At 36.0% G+C, this 24,090-nt stretch overlaps 1 protein-coding gene across 5 annotated transcripts in view; it reads right to left on the bottom strand.

Annotated features, from left to right (window-relative positions):
* Positions 1 to 368: 368 nt before the first annotated feature.
* ABHD17B (abhydrolase domain containing 17B, depalmitoylase) overlaps positions 369 to 24,090 on the bottom strand; it is a 46,385-nt gene continuing 22,663 nt past the window's right edge. For 4 of the 5 annotated variants that reach the window (XM_087444484.1, XM_087444485.1, XM_087444486.1 and 1 more), the window contains 3 exons: positions 9,315 to 9,784; positions 4,764 to 4,943; positions 369 to 1,917 (listed from right to left, as the gene is read on the bottom strand). In XM_087444484.1, coding sequence (XP_087300610.1) covers positions 1,698 to 1,917; positions 4,764 to 4,943; positions 9,315 to 9,784 — 870 coding nt within the window. In that variant the 3' untranslated portion in view covers positions 369 to 1,697. Of the gene's footprint in view, positions 1,918 to 4,763; positions 4,944 to 9,314; positions 9,785 to 10,260; positions 10,500 to 24,090 lie in introns of those variants that run through there. The other variant, XM_087444488.1, reaches the window with a different exon arrangement.

The following is a 24,090-nucleotide window of genomic DNA, read 5'->3' as shown; positions in this document are numbered from 1 at the left end:
GTTTGTCTCCTCAGCTACACTGTGAAGTCTATGAAGACATGGTCAATGTCTATCTTTATCTGGCATAGGGTTTTGCATGATTTAGACCTTCAATAAATATTTGTTAAATGAATACTGAATTAGTAAGATCAATATTTTGAATTTCCCAGGTAATCAAAGAAAACACTTAGCTAAACTCTGGGGTGCAAGTTGTACAAAGAAGAAACTGCATAGGCTCCAAGACAATAATGAAAAGGAAAAACCTCTCCAAAAGAAAGAAGTGATGATAAAATTTAGAAAACTATAGAACTATGTTCTATAAAGATGAATGGTAATTTTTTTTCAATCTTTATAGGAGGGGGTGGAGAGCATGGAAGAAGGCAAACAAGCACAGCTGAGTGGTATATTTGTTGTTTTACTGTTAATTTGACACATCTGAACCAAAGCATTCACAATACTTGATATACTTTGAAGAGAATCATATACTATAGTCGTAGACATAACCACAGAACAAGCAGAACAATTAAAACTACATAAGGCCTTAAAATATATCCACAGTGTGTATTATTTCAATATTCATTCATTTACAAATTAGACTACATACCGTTAATTTTATTTTTATTTTTCTTTCATTGTTTTATTCAGGCAGGATTCATTCAAGTAAAGGCAACTTAGTTTTTGCGTGAACTTTATTTTTTACTACATTGGTTAATATAAAAGTTATGAATTAAATGTTTTCTCATCTCCTGCATGCAGGAGTGAATCCATGAAATTCTCAGATAGTAATCCAAAACAATGGGTCCTGTTCTTAAAAATAGCCAAAGTGAAAAGGGACAAAATAGCCAGTCTGTTTGTGGTCTTGAAGAACATCTAAACAACTTTCAGATTTTCTTATAATGAAGAGTACTTCAATTCTATGAGATTAGTCAAAATTTAAAACAACATTGCATACAAAATCATTCTCGAAGCTCTAAATGCCTTTTAAATAACCAAAATGAAAATTTTAAGTCGTTGCCTCACAGTACCAAACTTATAAATCAAAACTCGTTAAAATTCAGTGCTATCATGACTTCTCATTTACAAGGTAACTAGTTGGTAAATTAACAGATGGCAAAGAAATTAAAGACTTAATTTTTTTAAAGGAGAAAATGTATGATAATCAGGGAATACAGAAAATTCAATGTATTTTACAATAAAATAACTATTTAAACCTCTATCCCTGTACAACAGGGTTTAGGTCATCTCTTTGAACTTGAGTGTTTTCTTACAATTTATTCTATTATGAGTACTTGAATTGTTTTAGATATACAGCTTTTTATTGAAAGAATATTACATTTGTATACCAGGATAAGATTTAGTACACTGAGATGTTTTAAAAATATTTATAAATTTGTTTCTGATATGCAAAAGCATTTGGCAATACTTTTACAGCATTTGATTTCATAGAATTAAAATTTCATACAGTACTCATTTTGATGTTTAAAAAAAAATTCACAGAAAAAATATAAATTACACAGCCTGACTGCATGATACTGTTATTTCCAGTTTCTAGTTCTGGTAATTAAAACCTTCATTAAGTCTGTTAACAAATCATTACCTGTACATTTATGAAGGCAACTGACATGATTTGCAAACAAAACTTTCAGGTTTTATGTTATTTACCAAAGAGTGCAGTTCAGCAAGAAAAGAAAACCCAGTATGCAAATTTACACAATATTTTACAAATTTACCAGTTCCTGTGACACAAACTGTTTCAACCTTTCAAGGTACTGTCCATAAAGTTCCACATCATTGTGACCTGCCCCTTCAACCCACAGAGGCTCCACAGGTCTTTGGCAACGCTCAAACAGTGCGAGGCCATGTGAAAAGTCAATGACTTCATCTTCAGTCCCATGAATTATTAATACTGGAGAGGTTATCTTAGAGATTTTGTCAATGCTGTAGGGAAAGAGGAGGGGGGAAAAGTCAATAAATTAACTATGAAAAGGAACGTAAAACAAATTTTCTTGTGCTTCATCAGAGAGAGAATTCAAACATCAGAACTGTCTATCTTTGAATCAATCCAGAATGAGTAGATGCATCTTGGATTTCAAATAAGATTCACAAGTCACCTTTACATACTCCGTCCCTTAAGATTATTTGAGGAAGTTAACTTCATGCACTTCTGTTTTGAGGGAATCACTCAATGGTTACTGTCACTCTACTGCAACCTTTCTACACTGTTGATGTTGAGCACAGAGATACTGAGTTGCAAGGAGAGGAGGAAACCAAGGACCATTTCAAGTATGTGCTAACTTCATACCTCTCTGTACTCATTATATTTTCCCCCCTCCTAATCTCCTACTAAAATGGCAGCAAAATATTGTTTTTGTTTTAGAGAATTAACTCACAAAAATAGGGATAATGTAACAAAATATAACAAAATTTTAGAGCTGGAAAACAGACCAATGTGTGAGATAACAGATTATAAGTGTAGGAGAAAACACAATTTTAAGAGGATAGAAGGTAAAGAAAAGAACCGACTCAATTTATTCCACGGAATACCTCAGAAGGCTAGGAACTGACAGAAGGCTAGGGATGAAGGCATGTGACTGGAATCCACAGAATTTGTTCAAAGTCTGTTTAAGAAATAGTTTAGTTCCCCCCCCCCCCCCGCCCCAGGTTCTTTCCTCTTCTTTTTGCAGCTGGGCAACTGCCCTCCACCCCAAACTAGAGGCTTTGTGGACTAGGGAGTCACCAGACACATTTTAGGGCAGAGGTATCACAGAGATCAAGTAAACAGATACATACTGGCTGCTATGAACCCATTTTCCCTACTGGGCTCACAGAATGCTGGCAGTCAGGCCTTCATCCTCCAAGGAGGAGTTTTATAAAGAGTATTCTTTTTTTTTTTTTTTTTGAGTCTCTATTCTTTTTTTTTTCCCCCCCAAGGCCCCAGTAGATAGTTGTATGTCATAGTTGCACATCCTTCTAGTTGCTATATGTGGGACTCGGCCTCAGCATGGCCAGAGAAGTGGTGTGTCAGTGCGCGCCCAGGATCCAAACCCGGGCTGCCAGTAGCGGAGTGCACGCACTTAACGGCTAAGCCACGGGGCCTGCCCTAGAAAGAGTATTCTTTGGAGACTGTATCCACCATAAGAGGAAAGATACATAAATACTGACATGGTGGGGTGGGGATCCCCAACTAATTGGCTTTACTACATCACTCTACAGTGAAGCTCACAGTCAACGAGCCTTAATCATCCGCTTCAGACCTGCTCTTTAGTCTTTCACTCTTACATATATATGAGGAGACAACCAAGAATTATCACACATCAGAGAACACTGTAAATATGACAGAGATCAAAATAATCAGAATCAAAAAAAGGCAACTCAGAGGAGACATACACTACCTGGAGAAGAAACCTTACAAACAAATAACAATTCTTTAAGAAAATCCTTAGAGAGAGAGATTACGTATTATAACCATAAATAAAATGAGGACAGAATCTTGAAAAGGAGGAAAATCATCAATGAGAGAATTCAAGGCTGCATTTGGTAAGGAAAAAATGCTTGGGTATATTATTTGTTGTCAAATGTTCAATAGTAGAGGAATTAACAAAATTTTTCCAACAAAAAATAAAACAAATGTACCATCTTTTTACAACGGTTTACTGGTAGTGCTGTCCTCTCTGTTGGTGCAGCAGAAATGAGAGAACAAGCTAGACAGATATACAAGTTGGCAACAGCATTACCCCAAATACATCCCTAGCATTCCCACCATTCAGCTAGACAGAAGCAGTATAATTAATGCACATACCTTCCAACATACCATTATCTAAAACACAAACAACTCCCAAATAAATGTAGAAAGCAAAAACCTCCCCACAGCCTGCTCTGGTGATAAGACAATACGCTTCCATAAGCTCCCCTACGAAAATCACCCCTTCCTGGCTAATGATGAAAAAATTTGTTTTTGAAATGACTCTTGCTGTTTTTATAAAGAACCAAGTGATGACTTGGCCTTTGGCCCATCTATCATTCACAAAAACCCTTTGTATTGCTGCCAGTTAGGGAAAGAAATGACTGAAATTTGCCAGTTTCTCACTTCTTGCCTTATCCCTTTCTTTGAGAACAACAGGCCGTCAATTTTTTCCAACTATGAAGAGGACCTGGTAGGAACTACCATCCTGTAGCAAGAGTAGTAGCCCTTCTTTCAAATTTGTCTAACATTGTATGTTTGCAGACTTTGTGGCAGCAATACTTATTTTAGATAATTTAACACTCAACTTTTTTGTAATTCACTCCTTTTGTAAATCAGATATCATTAATTAGACATCCTTCACTCATTTTTATGCGCACGTGTCTCATTTTCCCTCTCCTTGTTCCTCTCGTCCAGTATTATGTGTCTCGCTGGATGGAACCATCATCCATTAGCAGCTCAAGTCAGAAACCTGGGAATTATATTCCAGTTCTTTTGTTTAGCATCCTATATCCAGTCTGACACTCAGTTCTGTCAATTTCATTTCTAACATTCATTCTCTTGTCTCCATTACTAGTGTCAATGCCTGAGGTATACGGCCCCCTTCAGCACTTTTCACCTAGATTACTACTGCTCAAACATTTCAGCCTCCTGACAGGTGGCCTGCCTCCACTCTCTTCACAAATTAATTTTTCATAATTTCTATAATATATGTAAAATAGAAACTCATGGCTGAGTGAACTGTATCATGAATACCTTAAGTGATGGAAAAAATTCCCTCAAATATTTCTTTGAATAAACTATTTTGAATATTAATACTTACTTTGGGAATGCATCAAAACAGTAGGTCTTCTTGGTATCAGGAAAAGCAACTCGCATTCCCGAGGTCAAAGGAGAATGAAGGATAACAGCAGCACTCTCATACCGAGCAGCAAGATCCACAGATGGTACTGTCCCTATACTTTGGCCATATATAATCACATTTTCAGGGCGAATGCCATATCTACAAAGTTTAGAAGTTAAAAAAAAAAAAAAAATAGAGTTGGAGAGTTGGACCGGTATGAAACGTTCAATCATTCCTAAGGACTTAATCTTATCACAGAATGACTTAGAATGAGAAAATGTCAACAAACATATTTAAAACAAAAGTTTCTTAGTTATCACTACCATATTTAAAGCAACAATAAGACCTAAATTCTTAGCTTATTTTATCTGTTTCAATTTCACCTTTTGAAAAATAATTGCTGAGGTCTTTTAAAATTTCAATCCAAAGAAATGAATTTATTCAATCACTTATGAAATTCAACGTAGCATATTGTTGACTAAATTTGGAACATATATCACTAATATTTTAATGGATTGATGTTTAATAGATATTGGGTGTTTATTTTCCATTCAATATAACAAAAGTTCTTTATTTCTCTAGATATCAAAAGTGACTCATTTTACTTTCTGAAGTTGGTCATAGAGATGAAAATACTACATATAGTTTCGGTATGGAATGAATAAAATATACGTATGATTTTAGCCAAGAACAAATTACCATTTTTCCTGAAATTTGCCTTTACTCATAAAAATGGATTAATGATTGAAAAGATAAGCAGATAAAGATTCTAAATGCCATATGGTTCAGTCAATTATTAACAGATTTCATGCTAAAATCTCAACAGTATGCTTTACTTGCTTAAAAAATGCTTCGGGGCCTGGCCTGGTGGCAAAGTGGTTAAGTGCGCACGCTCCGCTTGGGCGGCCCAGGGTTCACGGGTTTGGATCCTGGGCACGCATGGACGCACCGCCACGCTGTGGCGGTGTCCCATATAAAGCCGAGGAAGATGGGCACAGATGTTAGCCCAGGGCCAATCTTCCTCAGCAAAAAAGAAGATTGGCATCGGATGTTAGCTCAGGGCTGGTCTTCCTTACCAAAAAGAGGAGGATTGGCATCAGATGTTAGCTCAGGGCTGGTCTTTCTCACCAAAAAAACCCCAGAAAAACAAAAAAAGAAAGCAGGTCTGGCCTGGTGGCGCAGTGGTTAAGTGCCCATGCTCCGCTTCAGTGGCCCGGGGTTCACAGGTTTGGATCCCCAGCGCGCACTAATGCACCACTTGTCAAGCCATGCTGTGGTGGCGTCCCATATAAAAAGTAGAGGAAGATCGGGCACGGATGTTAGCCCAGGGCCAATCTTCCTCAGCAAAAAAGAGGAGGATTAGCATCGGATGTCAGCTCAGGGCTGGTCTTCCTCACCAAAAAAACCCCAGAAAAACAAAAAAAGAAAGTGGGTCTGGCCTGGTGGCGCAGTGGTTAAGTGCGCACGCTCCGCTTCGGTGGCCCGGGGTTCACAGGTCCGGATCCCCGGCGTGCACCAATGCACCACTTGTCAAGCCATGCTGTGGCGGTGTCCCATATAAAAAGTGGAGCAAGATGGGGCACGGATGTTAGCCCAGGGCCAATCTTCCTCAGCAAAAAAGAGGAGGATTGGCATCGGAAGTTAGCTCAGGGCTGGTCTTCCTCACAAAAAAAAAAGCTTCAGATTTAAATATGTGAACTCATTCACTCAGTAATATTGGGTACACACTATGTTCCCAGCACTGTTACTTGTCTACAGGATAATTGTCCCAACTATAAACCACTGCAAGTGTAAATGAGATGCTACAGGAGCTAATGAAGGTGGGGTTAAGGCTTAGAGTGACATCAAATATGCCTTTCCACTTTATTTTTATTTTTTTGGTGAGGAAGATCAGCCCTGAGCTAACATCCATGCCAATCTTCCTCTTTTTGCTGAGGAAGACTGGCCCTGGGCTAACATCTATGCCTATCTTCCTCCACTTTATGTGGGACGCCGCCACAGCACAGCCTGACAAGCGGTGCATCAGTGCGTGCCCGGGATCCGAACCTGGGCCGCCAGCAGCGGAGCGTGAGCACTTAACTGCTATGCCACGGGGCCGGCCCTGCCTTTCCACTTGAGAAGTCTCACAGCAGTCACTTTTGGCTAAAGGCCATTTGCCTACCAGCTTCTAGTCTTTTGAAAGGGTAACAGAGTTTTTCCAAGGATGTGAATATTCACCAGGAAAGAGCAAGACAAACCCCACATGCTCCCTATGGCCCTTTCCAGGGGCACAGGGCTATGTGAATTATCCAGATAGTGACATACCACCCCATAGTTTCTTCCAGTCAGTCCTACACAAGCATTTGGATATGTCCCAGAGTTTGGGTTCCATCTACTCCAGACTGACTCTAAATTTAAGTAAACTCAGAAAAGCTTTTTTCTTTACAACAGACCTAGCCGTACACACTACACAGGAATGAAGAAATTATGAAAATGAACTTTTGCAGCATCAGCATAACTCTTGAGGCTGCACAGCTGCTGTCAGCTGAACAGCAGCACTGTTGGTGGCAGCTATCAGTTTTAGGCTAAAGCTAGCAATGGCAAGCCTCCAGAGTAGCAGAGGCAGCTGCCAATTGAACATAAGGACTCAAAAGCAATAATAGAATTTCAGAAGAGTAGAAGTTAGAAACGACTTTAGAGACCATCAAATCTAGTTCAGCTGCTTACTGAGCAGATGTTCAAAGTCAAAGTAAGTTATTGACAGACCTATAATTAGAACCCAGGTATCCTGACTCCAAGTCCAGTGCTTTTCCCATTACAGCACACAGATAATGAGCTCAAAGACTGTGGGGGAAGGCTGCATAGTGAACATTAGTCTCTTATTTTCTGTTGATCGACCAGAAGTTCAAAAACTGAGGTTATTATAGATATTCAATTATCCTGGAAAGGAGATCATTCAAATAATAATTATCTAAGTTCATTATTTTTCCCTTTCTGGTTATATAAACCCTAACTTTTTACTTTAATCAAGTAAAGAAAATGAAAGGCATGAATTCTAATTGCATACATTTTATTAGATGACAGAATTCTAGAACTGGAAGGGATCTTAGAGATTATTTAACTCATCCTCTTCATTAAACAGACAAGGAAACAGAGGCTCAGAGAAGGTAAATAAATTTCCCAAGACTACCTATACTTACTAACTCTTCCAACCATATTTAGAGTTCATGAGAGAAAACATAAGCCTGAAATTCTACACTAAACTAGTATGTGGGACTATTTAGGAATTGATCTATTCTGACTTTGTTGCTCATTCATACTGGTCATCAAGTAAGTGTGTTTAAAAAGACTAGAAATCATTTTAGAAAGTTTCCTTCAAACTGATAATCTGACAAGATTAAAAAAATAATAATAAAGCTGACCACTTACAAGAGGGGATTTTTTTTACATAAACATAGAACATTGAGCTAGATACTACTGTTTTACTTGAATAAAGTTATCCTTTTGTGTTACTTAGAAGCATTAATCATGAAAGCTATCTGCTTTACTTTAACATCCTTAAAAACTATACCAATCCACTGAAGTTATACTCTAAAAGAATGAATTATGGTATGTGAATTGTATCTCAATGAAAACATTATTAAAAAAACATATTATCATACTTTCCTGACTGTTATTATACCACATTCAACTGGCTGACTCCGAAAAGTAGGCACTCATTTTTGTTTGTTTTTAGGCCTGAGGGGACTGACATCAGTATATCTGAAGCAGATTTTGACTTTGGCCATTTAAGGTAGTTTTCAAGTTTATAAATGTTTACCCATCCCCCCCAACAAGTTCCTTATCTACTACTTATACTACTTACCATCTATTTTTTCTTACTCATCAGATATATGTTTTTATATCATTTCAGTTGATTTAAGAATCTCCTCGTATAGAACTTTGCTATGAGACTACAGTTTTATTATATATCTTGGAGGAGTAAATGGTTCTAAAGACATTTTCTAAAAAAGGTTATGCCTACTAATAAAACTGAGGAGGTTCTCCCTAATTAACTGAAACCATTAATATTTAAACATTAAATTAGGAACAGTAAGACTTCTTTAAATAACACAAACTCTGGCATAGGATTTTATCAAAAACTATCCAGACTCTTATACTGTTAATAATAAATCAAGTGAATGATTAGCTAAAATCACTGTTTTCTCTCATCCCCTTGAAATGTTGCAACTTTGAATTATCATTTTTATATCACACTCCAATAAGGTTATAAAACCAAACATTTGTTATTGGCTTAAATTAAAGAAAATCACACACATATATGCACTAACAGACACACAAATGTGACCTGTCTTACAAAACTTTTTCACGCTATTATACAAAATTTAAGATTACAATTTAAAAATTTAACTCTTCATAGGTATATATTGGTAAATATAATCTCTACTTAGTACTTCAAGACGTGTTGTAAAAACAGCTTTTATTCTATTCTTATACAAGACAATTTTAGTTAACCATCGCTAGTGTGGAAAATCCCCAATCACCATTTACCTTGTCCTAAGAGCAAGCCAAGCAGCTTCTATGTCTGCGTAGAGGTTCTTCTCCGTTGGTTTCCCAGAACTTGCACCATATCCAGAATAATCATATGAGAATATATTACAATTAATCCGTGATCCCAGTCCTATGTAAAAGCTGCTCATCTGACCAAGATCAACAGCATTTCCATGTGAGAAGAGTAAGGTGTATTTGGCATTGGGTGAGCAACGCACAAACATGCAGGCAATTCTGTTGCCTTTACTGGTTCTAGTCATGAAACACTCAATAGCATCTTTTTCTCTAGAAGAGTACTGCCAGTCTGCTCGTTCTGATAGGTGTAAAGTCCAGCGGCTTCCACTTTCATCACACATCAGCGTGTAAGTTGGATCAGGTGGCAAAAAAGCTAATTTTGAAGCAATTTTCCCTGGACAAGGTGGACAGCAGAAGAGGCAACATAGCTCACTAAATGAAAGATTATTCATCTTCTGAAAAAGAAAAGGAGACAGCAAATGTTTTAATCACTGAATGTGGATTCTGCATTCTCATACAACGCAAGGTTAAAACAAAGACACCATTAAATTCTACTGGCGGTCAGTGTCTACAACTATTACCTTCAAGTATCTTGCCCCAAACAGATTTTTGGCATCTTTCTAGAAAAACTTTAAATCCTGAGGTGAGGCAAATATTCCTGACCAGGAGACAGACTCAAATACTATACGACATGTTTCAAATAGTAGTAATTGTATCTTATAATATTTAACCAAACTATGAAAACTAATCCAAAGAATGAAGGTAAGATTTGTTATTTCTCAACAAACAACAACATAGGCGGTATGAAATATCTTTAGTGTAGTTTTTAATTTCTATGTAACTCAGTGAGAAGTCTCAGAATCTCATGGAGAAGCTACAGATTTAACATGATACAGTAAATTTATAATAATTGCATTTATGAAGCACTTACGATTTGTCAGGCATTGTGCTAAGTGTTCTCTGTGTATTTCCATTTTTAATCCTCAAAATAACCCTGAATGTTGCTCTGGGAAAAGAAACTTGCACAAGGTGAGGCAGCAGTAGAAGCAGGACTTGACACCATGCTCAATCACTGTCCTCCATCACTGGGCTACACTGCCTCAAGGGCTCAGAAGACTATTTGTGTCAGAAGCCTATCACTTCATCCATAGTGCCAGTGGCCCAAATAACCTATAAAACATTAAAATGTATCTATATATGTAATTATTGCACAAACTAAAAAGGCTACAATATGAAGTCCATTATGGAAAAAAGGTAGTATCCGCTAAAGGTAAAATTTCCCAAACGGTTAGATGGGAAGGAGCATAAGGTTTGAAGTCAGAGAGAGCTGAGGTGGAATCCCAGCTCTACCACTTACTAGCTGTGTGCCCTTGCGCAAATTATTTACCTTTTTGACCCTCACTGTCTTCATAAGTAAACGAGGCCAATGCCTACACTGAACCCAGTGGTTGTGAAGAACAAATACAATTTATATAGTTAAGGTACATAATACAGTAATGGTCATATAGTTGGCACATTCAGGAATGATCCACTTTCTCTTCTTTTTTTTCATTAATATTTTTAAAGTATCCAGCTCATATTAACTCAGGAACAAAAATAAAGTAATACTTGTTTGCCCTACCGGCATTTCCTTCTATCTTTTCCTTTCTCAAATTCCTATCTCTTTTTAGCAGTAGGCCATTATTGCTTAGTTCCAGGAAGAAGGCATTCACAACAAACACCTTCTAGAGGTTTGGTGGCACCTAATTTTCTCCAAAAAATCTAAATACAAGGATAGGAAAAAATGTACATCATTATACCAAAAATGAGAGGAAATCACTCCAAAGAGTGACTACAGAGGTGAGAATATGTGGCAAGAAAGGAACGCCTTTTCCTCACTACTGAATCAAAATCTAGTCTATACTGCTGAATACAAATGTGTTAATTTCCCAGTGTAAACTAGTTAGATAGAGAAACAAGGGTGGGAGTGACATAAAAGGCTTTAAAAGATGAGTAAAGAAAGGGCAGAAAAGTGTCTCTTGGATATTGGGAAACATCTTTACTTGTTATTCCACCTTTATTCTTTTTCAGCCTTCAAAACAAATATATAGCCTGAATAAGTTAATGTCTCAGTCTGGTTGGAACAAGAGTTACATAGAACAGAAATGACAACCAGGTATCATCTCTAGTGCTAACTCTAATCAGCTCCCCTAAATGTTGTGCTGAGAAGGATTCTGAGGACATGCCCAAGGTTTGGCAGGCAAAGAATGTGTGATAAATTAGAGATGTATACTACAGAATTTGGCTATAAATTTATTATCCTGCTCAGGAGGATAAAGGACCTGGTGAAGATGGCAAGGAAGGGAGTTCTCAAAGGGTCAGTTCCAGAGAATGAGATGATCTAGAAAAAGAAGATGAGGTAGAAGGTACAACATATCCATGCTGTCTGTTTAATCATCTGCCTACGTTTATTTCTTGGCCCCAATTACCTTACACGCCATCAAATGCTGACCCACAACAGCCTATTAAAAGCCTGATTAATAAGTAAACTGTACATAGCTAGACTACGTTCCTATAATTTACCTCTTGAACACGAAAACTTTTATATACTATAACAAAGTAATTTTGAAATAAACCTGGCTGACTGAACATATTTAATGCTGCAGAGATGCTTCCGGGGATGAACACTGAAGGAGAGAAGCAGATAGGAGAAAAGGTGCAGTGCCAGGGCCTAGTCTAACGAAAAGACAACCTGATTTTCTTAATGGTGGCAGAAGAAATTATTCCCACCTCCACTGCCTCAAACCCAAATAACTGGTGTCGATTTAATAACAAAAACTTGTAAATTATTGCTTTCCTAATAACAGGCCTTCTATAGGGCAGCAACACAGATGTTTAAAAAAAAACCTATTTTCTCCTTTTCTGTAAGTGTGAAAAACTTCACAATAAAAAGCATAAATGAAGCAGATAAACCTAAGTTTTAGTATGATTAGAGTTGAGCAAGTTACTGAGAGAAAACATTTTATTCTTGATAAAAATTTTAAAAATCATTGAAATACTTTGTTAAATTTAAGATAAGTTTTATATAAAACAAATTGGACTTAAAATTATCTGAATAAAAATACATCATTTACTAGCTATTTCTTGGCAACAAAATTTGAAAAGACAAGGCAGTGAATAATTGTAGGGAGAAAATGAGAGACATCTAAGAGCACCCAAAAACCATAAAAGATGGACAACAAATTGAATAATTTATACCAGAATTTTCGGACTAGACAAAAAAAGGATTTAAAATAAGTTACAATAAACTTGTAAAAAAAAAAAAAAAAGAAAGAGAGAGAATACAAATGAAACAGAAAAAAAGTGTCAAAGTTAAGGATGATAGAAATAGAAATACAATATCAATACTATAGGAGTCCCAGGAAAAAAATAGAGGAGAAAATAAAGATAAGACAATCTAAGAATTTCTCAGAATTATAGAAACAAAGAAAACTCAGATTGAAATAGCTCAGAGTGCCAAACAGGTATTTAAGAAAACTCTCATAGCTAGACAAATTACAGTAAATTTTAAGACTGCCAGAAATAAAAATCTGAAAATTTCCAAAAATGAAGGACAAATTACTTGCAAAAGAACAAAAATCAGATGAACATATGACTTCTCAATAGCAACACTAGAAACCAGAAGACATTGGAGGGATAGTTTTTAAGTAATGAAAAAATAAACTTTGAACCTAGAATTTTACAGAGACAAAATACCATTTTAATATGAGGATAAAATAAAGATACTGCAGGTGTACAAGAACTCAGAAGGATTAGCAAACCAACACCCTCTTGGAAAAACTCCAGAAAGGAAGAAAATAAATCCAAGAGAATTCTATATCTGAGATATGACAAATAAAGGAGAATAGTTAATATAATGTATTTTTTTGTAAGTAAGCAATAGAGTTAAAAAAAGCCAGCAAAGTATATCTCTAACAATTCAGAATCAAAAAACTTTGGAGAATACCAACATAGAAAAGATTGGAAGAAGAGTTAGGGAGTATTTAAGAAGTGAAAATGTGCTGGGACGCTGGTCACTTGACTTGTTCACAGTGATATTAACATTGATAAGCTTAACACATGGAAGAAAAACATGAAGATAAGTATATTTCTTAATAAGTCAGATATAACCACGATAGAAATTATAGCTTGTAGGATACACCTGAAGTAGTTATAGTTATTTATTACAAATGTCTAGCTTTGAATATTATTGTGTTATACCCAGGAAGGAGCACAAACACAAATAAATAAGAAAAAAGAAATTAAGGGCAGAGATCAACAAAACAGAGAACAAAAAGCAAGAGAGAAATTAACACACCCAAAAGCTGATTCTTAGAAAAGGCTTCCACGACTACTACCAGCAACTAGCATTAACTGAGCACTTACTAAGTGTCGGGCACTGTTCTAAACACTTTTCATATATTAACTCATTTAATCCCTTCAACAACACTCTGACATAGGAATTATCATTACACCCATTTTACAATTGAGGAAACAGAGGCACAGAGTAGTTATGTCACCTGTCAAAGGTCACAAAGCTGGTAAGTGGTGGAACTGGGAAGTGGCAGAATGACTCTGGGGCCTCAAGTCATAACCACTGTTTTGCGGAAAGAGTACTCAGACAAGACTGATCAAAAGAAAGAGATAAGCAAAAAACAAAATACTAAATGAAAAAGACAACCCTACATAGTTTTTTTAATTTTTATTATATTATTTTTTATTTTTTTAAAGATACTTCTTTTTTTATTGAGCTCATAATAGTTTATAACATTGTGAAATTTCAGTTGTACATTATTATTTGTCAGTTACCATATAAATGTGCCCCTTCACCCCTTGTGCCCATCCCCCAACCCCCTTCCCCTCTGGTAACCACTAACTGTTCTCTTTGTCCGTGTGTTAATCTTCCACATATGAGTGAAATCATACGGTGTTTGTCTTTCTCTGTCTGGCTTATTTTGCTTAGCATAATACCCAAGGTCCATCCATGTCAGATATAGTTTTTAAAAATAAAAAAAAGCACCGGGCCCAGCCCAGTGGCATAGTGGTTAAGTTCACATGCTCTGTTTCAGCACCCTGGGGTTCACAGGTTCAGATCCTGCGCGTGGACTGACACACCACTCATTAAGCCGTACTGTGGCAGTGTCCCACATACAAAGTAGGGGAGGATGGACATGGATGTTAGCTCAGAGCCAATCTTCCTCAGCAAAAAAAAAAAAAAAAAAAAAAAGAGGAAGATTGGCAGCAGATGTTAGCTCAGGGCCAAGCCTTCTCAAAAAAAAGTGTCAGTAAATTAAATAACTTGGATGAAATACATGAATTTCTTGAGTAATAATATAAAAGGACAACAATAACAAAACAATTAAAAAATAGACAAAGGATCTGAATAGATATTTCTCCAAAGAAGATATACAAATGGCCAATAAGCACATAAAAAATGCTCCACATCATTAGTCACTAGGGAAATGCAAATCAAAACCAGAGTGATATCCCTTCATACCCATAGGATGGCTATAATCAAAAAGTGAAATAACAAGAGTTGACAAAGATATGGAGAAATTAGAACTTTCATACACTGTTAGTGGGAAGTAAAATGGGGCAACTAATTTGGTAAAAAGTCTGGCAGTTCCTCAAAAACTTAAAAAGAGTTAGCATTTGACCAAGAAATTCCACTCCTATGTATACACCCAAGAGAAATGAAAACATATGTCCACACAAAAACTTGTACATGAATGTTTACAGCGGCAAAATTTGTAATAGCTAAAAGGTGGAAACCATCCAAATGTCCATCAACTGATGAATGGATAAACAAAATGTGGCATATCCATACAATGGAATATTATAAAGTCACAAAAAGGAATGAAGTATTGATGCATGCTACAAAGCGGATGAATTCTGAAAAAAATTGTGCTAAGTAAAAGAACCCAGTCACAAAAGATCATTTATCGTCTGATTCCATTTACATGAAATGTCTAGAATAGGCAAATCTATACAGACAGAAATAGATTACTGGTTGTCTAGGATGTCTAGGACTGTGAGGGATGGGAGGGTTGGGGAACAATGGCTAAAGAGTATGGCGTTTCTTTTGGGGGTAATGAAAATGTTCTAAATTGATTTGGGTGGTGGTTGCACAACTCTAATTTATATTAAAAACCACTGAATTGCATATTTTAAATTAGTAGATTGTACAGTATGTGAATTATCTCTTAATAAAGCTGTTATCAAAAAAAAGGTCTTTGGAAAGCTAGGTAACTTTGCAAAGAAAGAGCAAAAGTACGTATGTATTTGCGGGGTAGCTGGGAATTTTCCCTCCCAGGTATTAAGACAGACTACACAAAATTAAAATAATAAAGACACACTGGTGCTGGCACAGAAACAAATAGTCCTACTAACAGAAGACACAGCTCATAAACAGACCTATGTAGAAATGAGAACCTCCTATGACACAGTTGGTTTCTCAAAGCAGTAGGAAAGGATGGATTTTTTTACCAGACTACGCTGGAAAAACTTACCACATAGGCAAAAGTAGTTAGATCCCTCCACCCCTCAGTATGTAGAACACAAACTTCAGACAGATTATAAACTAAAATGCAAAACTAATACAATTAAAAAATAATCCACAAAATATAAACATTGGTAGATTTAGCTTCCCTCAAATAAAGGATTTCTATTCAGTGAAAAATGCTTTGGGAAAGATGATTTCTTCATCCAAAACTGTCAGAGGGTTAATATCTAAAATATAAGGAACTTCTGCAAAAACAAGAAAAAAACAAGTAACTCTAGAACAAATGGGGAAAAGATGTAAATACGCAATTTACAGAAGGATAAACAAGGCTAACAATATGAAGAAAGGTCACTCTCACCAACTATAAGACAAAAGCAAGAAATATCACTTCAAAACTATATGAAAAATAAAAGTTAGAAAACTGAGTAATATCAAGTACTGGTGAGAATGGGGGAAAACAGGAACCTTTGTGAACTGCTTGGCAAGCCATTCTGCTTACCTGCGACCCAGAATCCCACTCTAGGGTAAGTACTTCCAAAGAAATAATTGCACAGATCCTTAAGGTGCTCACAGCGGCATTATTTGTATCAGGGTGTAGGAAGCAACACAGATTCGATCACTGGGGAAATGAATACGTAAATGTGTTGGATGCATATAATAGAATATTATGCAGTCACATAGTGATTTTGATGGCTAGAGCTTAAAAATGTAGTACTGGGTGAAAAAAATAAAGAATAAACTGAGATCTATAATACCATTAAGATAAATTTTATGCATCTTCAAGGACAAATATCTAAACACATGTATATCTGAGTGCATGCTTTTGGAGGGGGAAAAGGAGGAGGAGATTGAAGGGAAAAAAATAAAAACTAAGTAAAACAAGAGCAGGGCCTATGTTTATAGACTGATGATGATAAAGTGCCATAAACGAGACTAGAAGTTCCAGAGGGCAAGAATCACATCTGCTTGCTTACCACTGGACCTCTAATGCCGAACAGAGTACCTGACACATATAGGGTTTCTAATATTTTTTGGAGGAATGAGTTATTAGTAAATTAATAAGATTAACTCAGATCTCTGCACTTAAGAAGCTCTCACACAAACGAAGAAAAAAGTTTACTAAATCACACGTTAAGAAATGAAGCAAATATTTTTTTGACAATCACAGGTTTCTTGTATGGGGGAAAAATAGAAGCAGTCAAATAAAAATCTATGAACCTAAGTTGGGGGTGGGGCGTGGGTTGCAAAAGCACGGCTAGTTACTAAAATGATTCAGTGCATTACGGAGCACAGAACAGGACAGTCTTCCAGGGAGGAGGAAATCTTGTCCCTCCTGAAATTAATTCACAAAATGGAAGGTCAACTCATAAACAGATGGCCCATTGTGAAAATTAAGGTTTTCCTTTTGGCAGGGGACTTTTAGGGTTACTTCACTTATAGCAGGAGGAATTTCCTAAAATTGTATGAAATATAATTTAAGAACCTGCTTCTCCTGGTGACTTTTCCTGCTCAATGACAAAGGAAAAAAGATGAACATCTGAGTTCTTTCTCAGCAAAACAGGAAGACTAGTGTTAAAAAATGTCCCTAAATAGAATGACCTACTATATCTCCTTCCTCTCTTCTGAGAGAAGAAATTACTGAAATGACTCTTGTCAATTCTTAATGTAATAACAATTTACTGAAAAAAATCTCCCTTCAATCTCCTTTCTAATAGTTTCTTGGTAATGCAGATCGACTCATATTACTACCGTCTACAAAGGACACCTGACACTTTTAGGGTTCACGATTTTGTTGTAATGAACAGAACTAGTACTCAAGTCTTTTAAAGGTTTTAGAGAAAACATTTAAAAAACGCTTATATCTTTTCTTCATGTTGTGTGATATTTTGACAACTGTGCTCTATATTGTATTTATGCTGATTTAAAGTCTTAGCCAATTTAGAGTGTTGGTGGTATAGGATAAGTCACTTAAATTTTGATATACTAGATTTCACGTTAAGAACTACATTATAATGTCCAAGATGAATTACTTTGAATTTGGCTTCATTCATGGATAAATCTGGGGAAGTAATATCACATATTCTATTCTGTGGAATGTCAGAATTTATCCTGTCTCCTAGAGAATCTGCAACAATTTCCAGTTATTTATAGGCTCATCTATTTAGCATTCCGGCTTCTGGAAGTCCCAATGATTCACAATAACAGCAACATTTCCCAGAGATTATTTTTTAAAGTTACAAACAAATCTCTCAGCATTCAAAGACAAACATAATTGAAAATGGGAAGACTGCACAAAATGTAGAGATTGGTCTGTTTGCTATCATAAAAAAACCAAACAAACCCACTTTTGATGCTTACCTTTGGTAATAAAAATTAAAGTCTGATGTTTTTTAGATAAACTGACAGAAGAAACCAGAAAAATAAAATAAAATTATATTTACAGCAGAGCCTGACTAAAACCAGAAATGGACAAATGAGGTGGATGTTTATTAACAGTAAGAGGTAGCAAAGATCAGAATGGACTAAAGTCAGAAATGACAGCAGAGAAGATATTCAACTATGAAAAAGCAGGAAAAAAAATCAGATTTTAGGTCAGTTCTGTACAAGGGGGCCAAGGGCCCAACACATCCCAATAGACTAATCAAAAAAAAAAAATTCACCGTAATATTACTATACAAAGGTAGTCAATTATGTAACAGCTCAGTAGCCTACTGGTATATCATTACATAAACAAGGAAAACTAAACTTACTTCAGTATCCATTGAGGACATCAAGCGAGTTAGGCACTCCCACCCTAAGATCCAGTATGTAATCTGCAGCAGCATTTACGGAAGTAGAGCAACAGGTGAAACCAAATAGGTCTCAAATAGGAAAAACTTACTGGGCAATGTCAAAATAAGACTCCTTTCCCACTGGTGAGAAAAGTCTGAGTTAGACACTGAAAAAAAGTTGAGGTGAAGATGGCAAGCATCTACCAAAGATATCAAAATAGTCTCAATCCTAGTGTTAGCTATGAACTTACTTTTTAGTAAAAAAAAAAAAAAAAGTTAAGCAGTAAGGATCACAAGTGAGGAAATGGGATCTATGACAATATTACAGTAGAAGATGGAAATTAAGGCTGAAGAGCCTATAAGCTGTGCCAAGCAAACTAATCTGGATCAGAAGTCCTACATAGGCCAATGTAGCCATTTCTATACTTTTGTTTTCCCTTAGTTGCTTAATACTGAATACTTACTGCACTGTCGAATACAGGCACCATTAACTACATGGTTATTTAAATTAATTAAAATTAAATATTCAATTCCTCAGTCACACTAGCTACATGTGACTAGTGGCTACCAAACTGCACAGTACAGAATGAACATTTCCATCACTACAGAAAGTCCTATCAGGCAGTGCTGAACTAGAACGTTTCAAACTTGGGCAACACAGAATCAGAGCATACATGCTTTATATCCATACTAGCTTGAAATGCTGAAGCTCCTTCCTTCCTGCCCTTTCCATCAAAGTACATACAGGCAATCTTGATAGATCCTCCTGTGGAACACTGAAAACCACATAGAACTAAATGAGATTACCTACACAATACTGTCTTAGAAGAACGTATCTTGACAAATATATTACATCCAACCCAATTCTAATGTAAAAGATATTTTAGTAAAAATCAGCAATGCAAGTAAATCAATTAGGCTATCTATACATTTTAATGCATGGTTTGGATGTGTCAAAGGGATTCAGGTTCTTAAAACGTTCTCTGTAAGCATGTGTTGCAACCAAACCATAAGCTATAAAAACATTTGTGACTATTAGCCAACTAATTTCTGAACATAGCCCATACAGTACTCTAAACACTTACATTCCCAATGATCCACCTAAGTAATGCCCTAACAAGTGAATCAAGTCTTTCTGAATAGGCAGGACAGGTTGTGGATTTTTGCATACGCTAATATCACAGATTCCCATAAAGCTTTTTGTGACTGGTAAGTACCATAAGCTCAGCTTTCCAAGTCACACCTCTACATGTTGCTGAGCATAAGCTAAAACATGAACAGACACAAGTTCTCCCCCACTTAATCATCAGTTTTTGGTAACTCTATTGAAAGACTCCAAAACACACTCATCCTCAAAGTTCACAGAAAAGCTGTCATAGCACATCGGTAGAGACATTCCACAAATACACATTATTCTCTCCTCCTTTGTAAGAAGTAAAATTTGTTTCTGGGAAGCTTTTCAGGTGAACACTTAATACATTCCACACCACATAACACCCAGCTATAGCACAATATAATATAATCAAAGTAGTCATAAATTTCAGAAAATTTAAGGATTATTGATGATAAATGATGAACACAATCTTTTTCAAAAAGAGGGCTCATACTACTGTATCCCAATTTGAATTTCTAAGAGTTATAAAAAAGACTATAAAACCATCTATGGTCAACACTGCATACGAACAAGTACCCAATCAGCCATTCCTTACCAAGTAGTAAATAAAATACGCTGTTCCAATAAAGTAAAAAACTACCAAACAACAGCAAAGCCTTTGTTCTCAGGCAATTGAAATTTCTGTAAAATATGGAGCCAAAAGACAGAAATATAAATGGTGATAACATTACAACTACATTCAAATAATTATTAAATAAGCTGCATAATTAAGATTTGATATAATATTTTTAAAAATAACATTGTAATTATAAAAGTATTATAAGACATGGTAAAAAAAAATTCCAACCACATAGGGAGTTACAAAATAAAAGTCTTTCCACCAAGCTAATATAAGACTGGTTAAAAGTCAGTTTAAGACTTCAGTTTCCTGGATATTCTACCCAACTCAGAAGACCAGAGGTTTACACTGGAAGAACCTTCTCTGAGGAATCAGACTAATCTGAAAGAAAGATCCAAAGATACTGATATGGGAGATTACATAAGGAAGTGGGGGGAATGGGAAGGATGTGAGAGAGAGTTATATCCTCTTCTATAAGTGGGATGTCAACATGTAAGAAGCAGACATATAATACTGTTATCCAGAGATATAAACATCAAAAGAATCTTTCAAAAGCAAGTAAATGCCCCTTGGAAGGGATATATGAAGGAGATAGGGGGGCCTGAGTTTGCCAATTTTCATAACAATCTTTGTAGAATCATTTGGCCACATGCTTGTATAAATTTGACAAAAATAAAAATTTTAAAACAAAAAGTCTCTTCCCTAATTCCAACTCCAAGTCAAATCAGGCTCAATACCAGAAATTACAACTGTGGGTCATTTGTTTTTAGTTCTGGTGTTTGCTACTGTATATTTATCTTCTATTATCATAGTGTATCTTCATTATGAAAGATTCAGATTTACCCTATTTTTCTCCCTTCGCTGCTCATTCTGACTTGTTATTTTTAGTTTTTTATTGGTTATTTTTATGACTTTAAATATTATATTTGAATCTCCATTTCTTGATCCATCAACTTTAGGAAGTTTCTACTGGCTCCCTATGTAATCATATACCATTATTGTTGGCTATACAATCATCTTCACATTAAATTTTACATTATTTGCAGTTTGTTTTATAACTATTAAGTTTTCTGTGTTTTAGCTATAGGTTGATCTTTAAAAATTGGGCAACAATAAAAAATATTTACAATATTGTTCACTGCCATTCAAGCAGTAGGATAAAACCCAGAGAATGAGTAGTTATTTCATCACTAAATTCCAAGTGTTAAGGTGTTTATGCTCCAGTAATTGCTCAAAAATAAGGCACATTTCAATTTCCTTCATCTACTGACTTTCTGAAGAGCCTTTAATTTTCCTGGAGTTTCTGCCTTTTTTTAATTTTAAGAAAATTCATAAGCTTTTATTATGTTTAACACATTCCAACTTCTTGCTTTTAGAATTTGTGCAACAGAATCCATGATGTTTTTGAAGACATTAGACTCCAGTGAGTTGTTTTAATCTCAAATAATTATGTTCTGGGCCAGTTCAGAGCCCAGCTGTCTGTCTACCCAGGATTTCTTTTCATCACATACTTCTATTGTTTCTTAATCTCACGCTTTAACCTTTTTATATGCTTTTTTGTTTGGTTTTGCTGGAATACATCTCCAAGCACTTTGCCCCGCCTCGTTCCCAAGGATCTGGGAAAGTAAATCACATTTTTATGCACACTTTCAAAATTTCCCTCAAAATTTAAATTACTGGCCCACATCTAGCATCCAATGTTGATGTCTAATACCAATTTTGATTTTTGTTTGTGATTCCCAACTCTCCCCCACAAAAAATTTATCAGATTTTTCTGTATCCTTAGCTTTGAAATTTTGACACTATATCTAAATGTGTGTTATTTTTCATCCATTCTGTTTGGCGTTTAACAGATCCTTTTAATCTAAACTGAAGAATTTGCTTCAGCTCAGAAAATTTTTCTTCTACTATTGCTCTGATTATTTCCTCTCCAGCTGCTTCTCTGTTCCACTAGGAATTACTATGTAGGAATCCTATAACTATCCAATATACCTATAAACGCTTCTCTCCTTTCCCCCATCTCTTTCAGCTCTATGTTCTAGGGAATTTCTTTTAGTTTATCTTACAGATTACTACTTTAGCATTCTAGAGTGTAAAATCAACTTTAACATTAAAACTCTTTATTTTATGGGTACAGTAACCTCTCAAATCTCTCTTAGAATATGAATTAAGACAAATTTTTGTTCTTGTTCTATCCATATGTGTTTTTCAGATAATGTTTGTTCCTTCTGTTTGTTCATCTTGTATTTTCATGCTGTTGGACTGCTTTTTCATTGACTGTTCATATTTATAAACAAAGAACAAACCGAGTTCCCTTTACATTTGTGTAAGCCTGTTGACTCAGAAGACTTCTAGCCTGAACAGGACTGACTGGCTGCAGGCTTGGAACTCCTGTAACTACTAAAATAAAGAGAATTTCTGGGGATAGAATACTTTATTTAAGAGTCAGTCTCAAGTCTCTCAATCTCTCTCTCTCTCTCTCTCACACACACACCCCCATCCACCTTTGCCTATGGAATAAACAAGTCTGTTCTGTTTACCATCTTTAGTGGGAACACAAGATACTTAACAAATATTCAAGAACATGGTACAGCTTTATTTGGTCCAGTAATGCAATGAGAGATTCTGCTCAGTAAATTCTTCCAATGAGTACAGTGTAGTACAGAAAACACAAAGCTAAGAATTAGGAGACTTGGCTTTTAGTTCTACTTTCACTACTAAAAAGTTGGTGACTTTAGGGAAATCCATTTTTTCTACTAAATTTTACTTTTCTATAAAATGAGAAGTTTGAGCTAGATATCAAGGTTTCTTCTAATTCTAAAACTTTATGACTAAGATTCTTTTTTCTTCTCGTAAGCTTCAGATTCAATCTTCCACAGCTTGTAAAAGAAATTTATAATTTGAAGAACTTCAGAGATTTTTAAAGTTCCCCCTACTACTAAAAACAAAGCACCTTAACAAGCACATTAACTTATACTTAGCAAGTTAGAGTTAATGAGCTGTAATGGGGGGTGGGTGGCAGGGTGATGAGGTGGGGGAGGGGAGGGCAGGTATTCGTGAGGGGGTAACAAAGATTTCCATTTCTCACAGCTGTTTTCCAAAATGAGTGATTTCTATATCTCCTGGCCTGTGGGGAAACAATGTTTTGTTTTTTTAATTGTGGTAAAATATACATAACATAAAATTTATCATTTTAGGCATTTTTAAGTGTACAATTCTGTGGCATTAAGTACATTTACATTATTGTGCAATTATCACCACCAGTCTTCTCCAGAACTTTTTTATCTTCCCCAACTGGAACTCTGTACCCATTAAGCAATGACTCCCCATGCCCTCCTTCCCTTCTTTTTTTTTTTTTTTTTTTTGGGTGAGGAGATCAGCCCTGTGCTAACATCTGCCAATCCTCCTCTTTTTTTTTTTTCCGCTGAGGAAGACTGGCCCTGGGCTAACATCCGTGCCCATCTTCCTCCACTTTATATGGGACACTGCCACAGCATGGCTTGCCAAGCAGTGTGTCGGTGCACGCCCGGGATACGAACCAGCGAACTCCGGGCCGCCACAGCAGAGCACGCGCACTTAACTACTTGCGCCACCAGGCCAGCCCCCACTCCTTCCCTTCTTTCCTCCGTCCCTGGCAATCACCATTCTACTTTTTGTCTCTATGAATTTGACTACCCTAGGCACTTCATAAGTGGAATCATACAATGTTTGTCCTTTTGTGACTGGCTTATTTCACT

Source organism: Ceratotherium simum, chromosome 20 (genome assembly GCF_057802395.1).
Source record: "Ceratotherium simum simum isolate JZ-2026a chromosome 20, ASM5780239v1, whole genome shotgun sequence".
Classification (NCBI taxonomy): Eukaryota; Metazoa; Chordata; class Mammalia; order Perissodactyla; family Rhinocerotidae; genus Ceratotherium; species Ceratotherium simum.
This window is presented reverse-complemented; position numbering and strand designations above follow the sequence as displayed.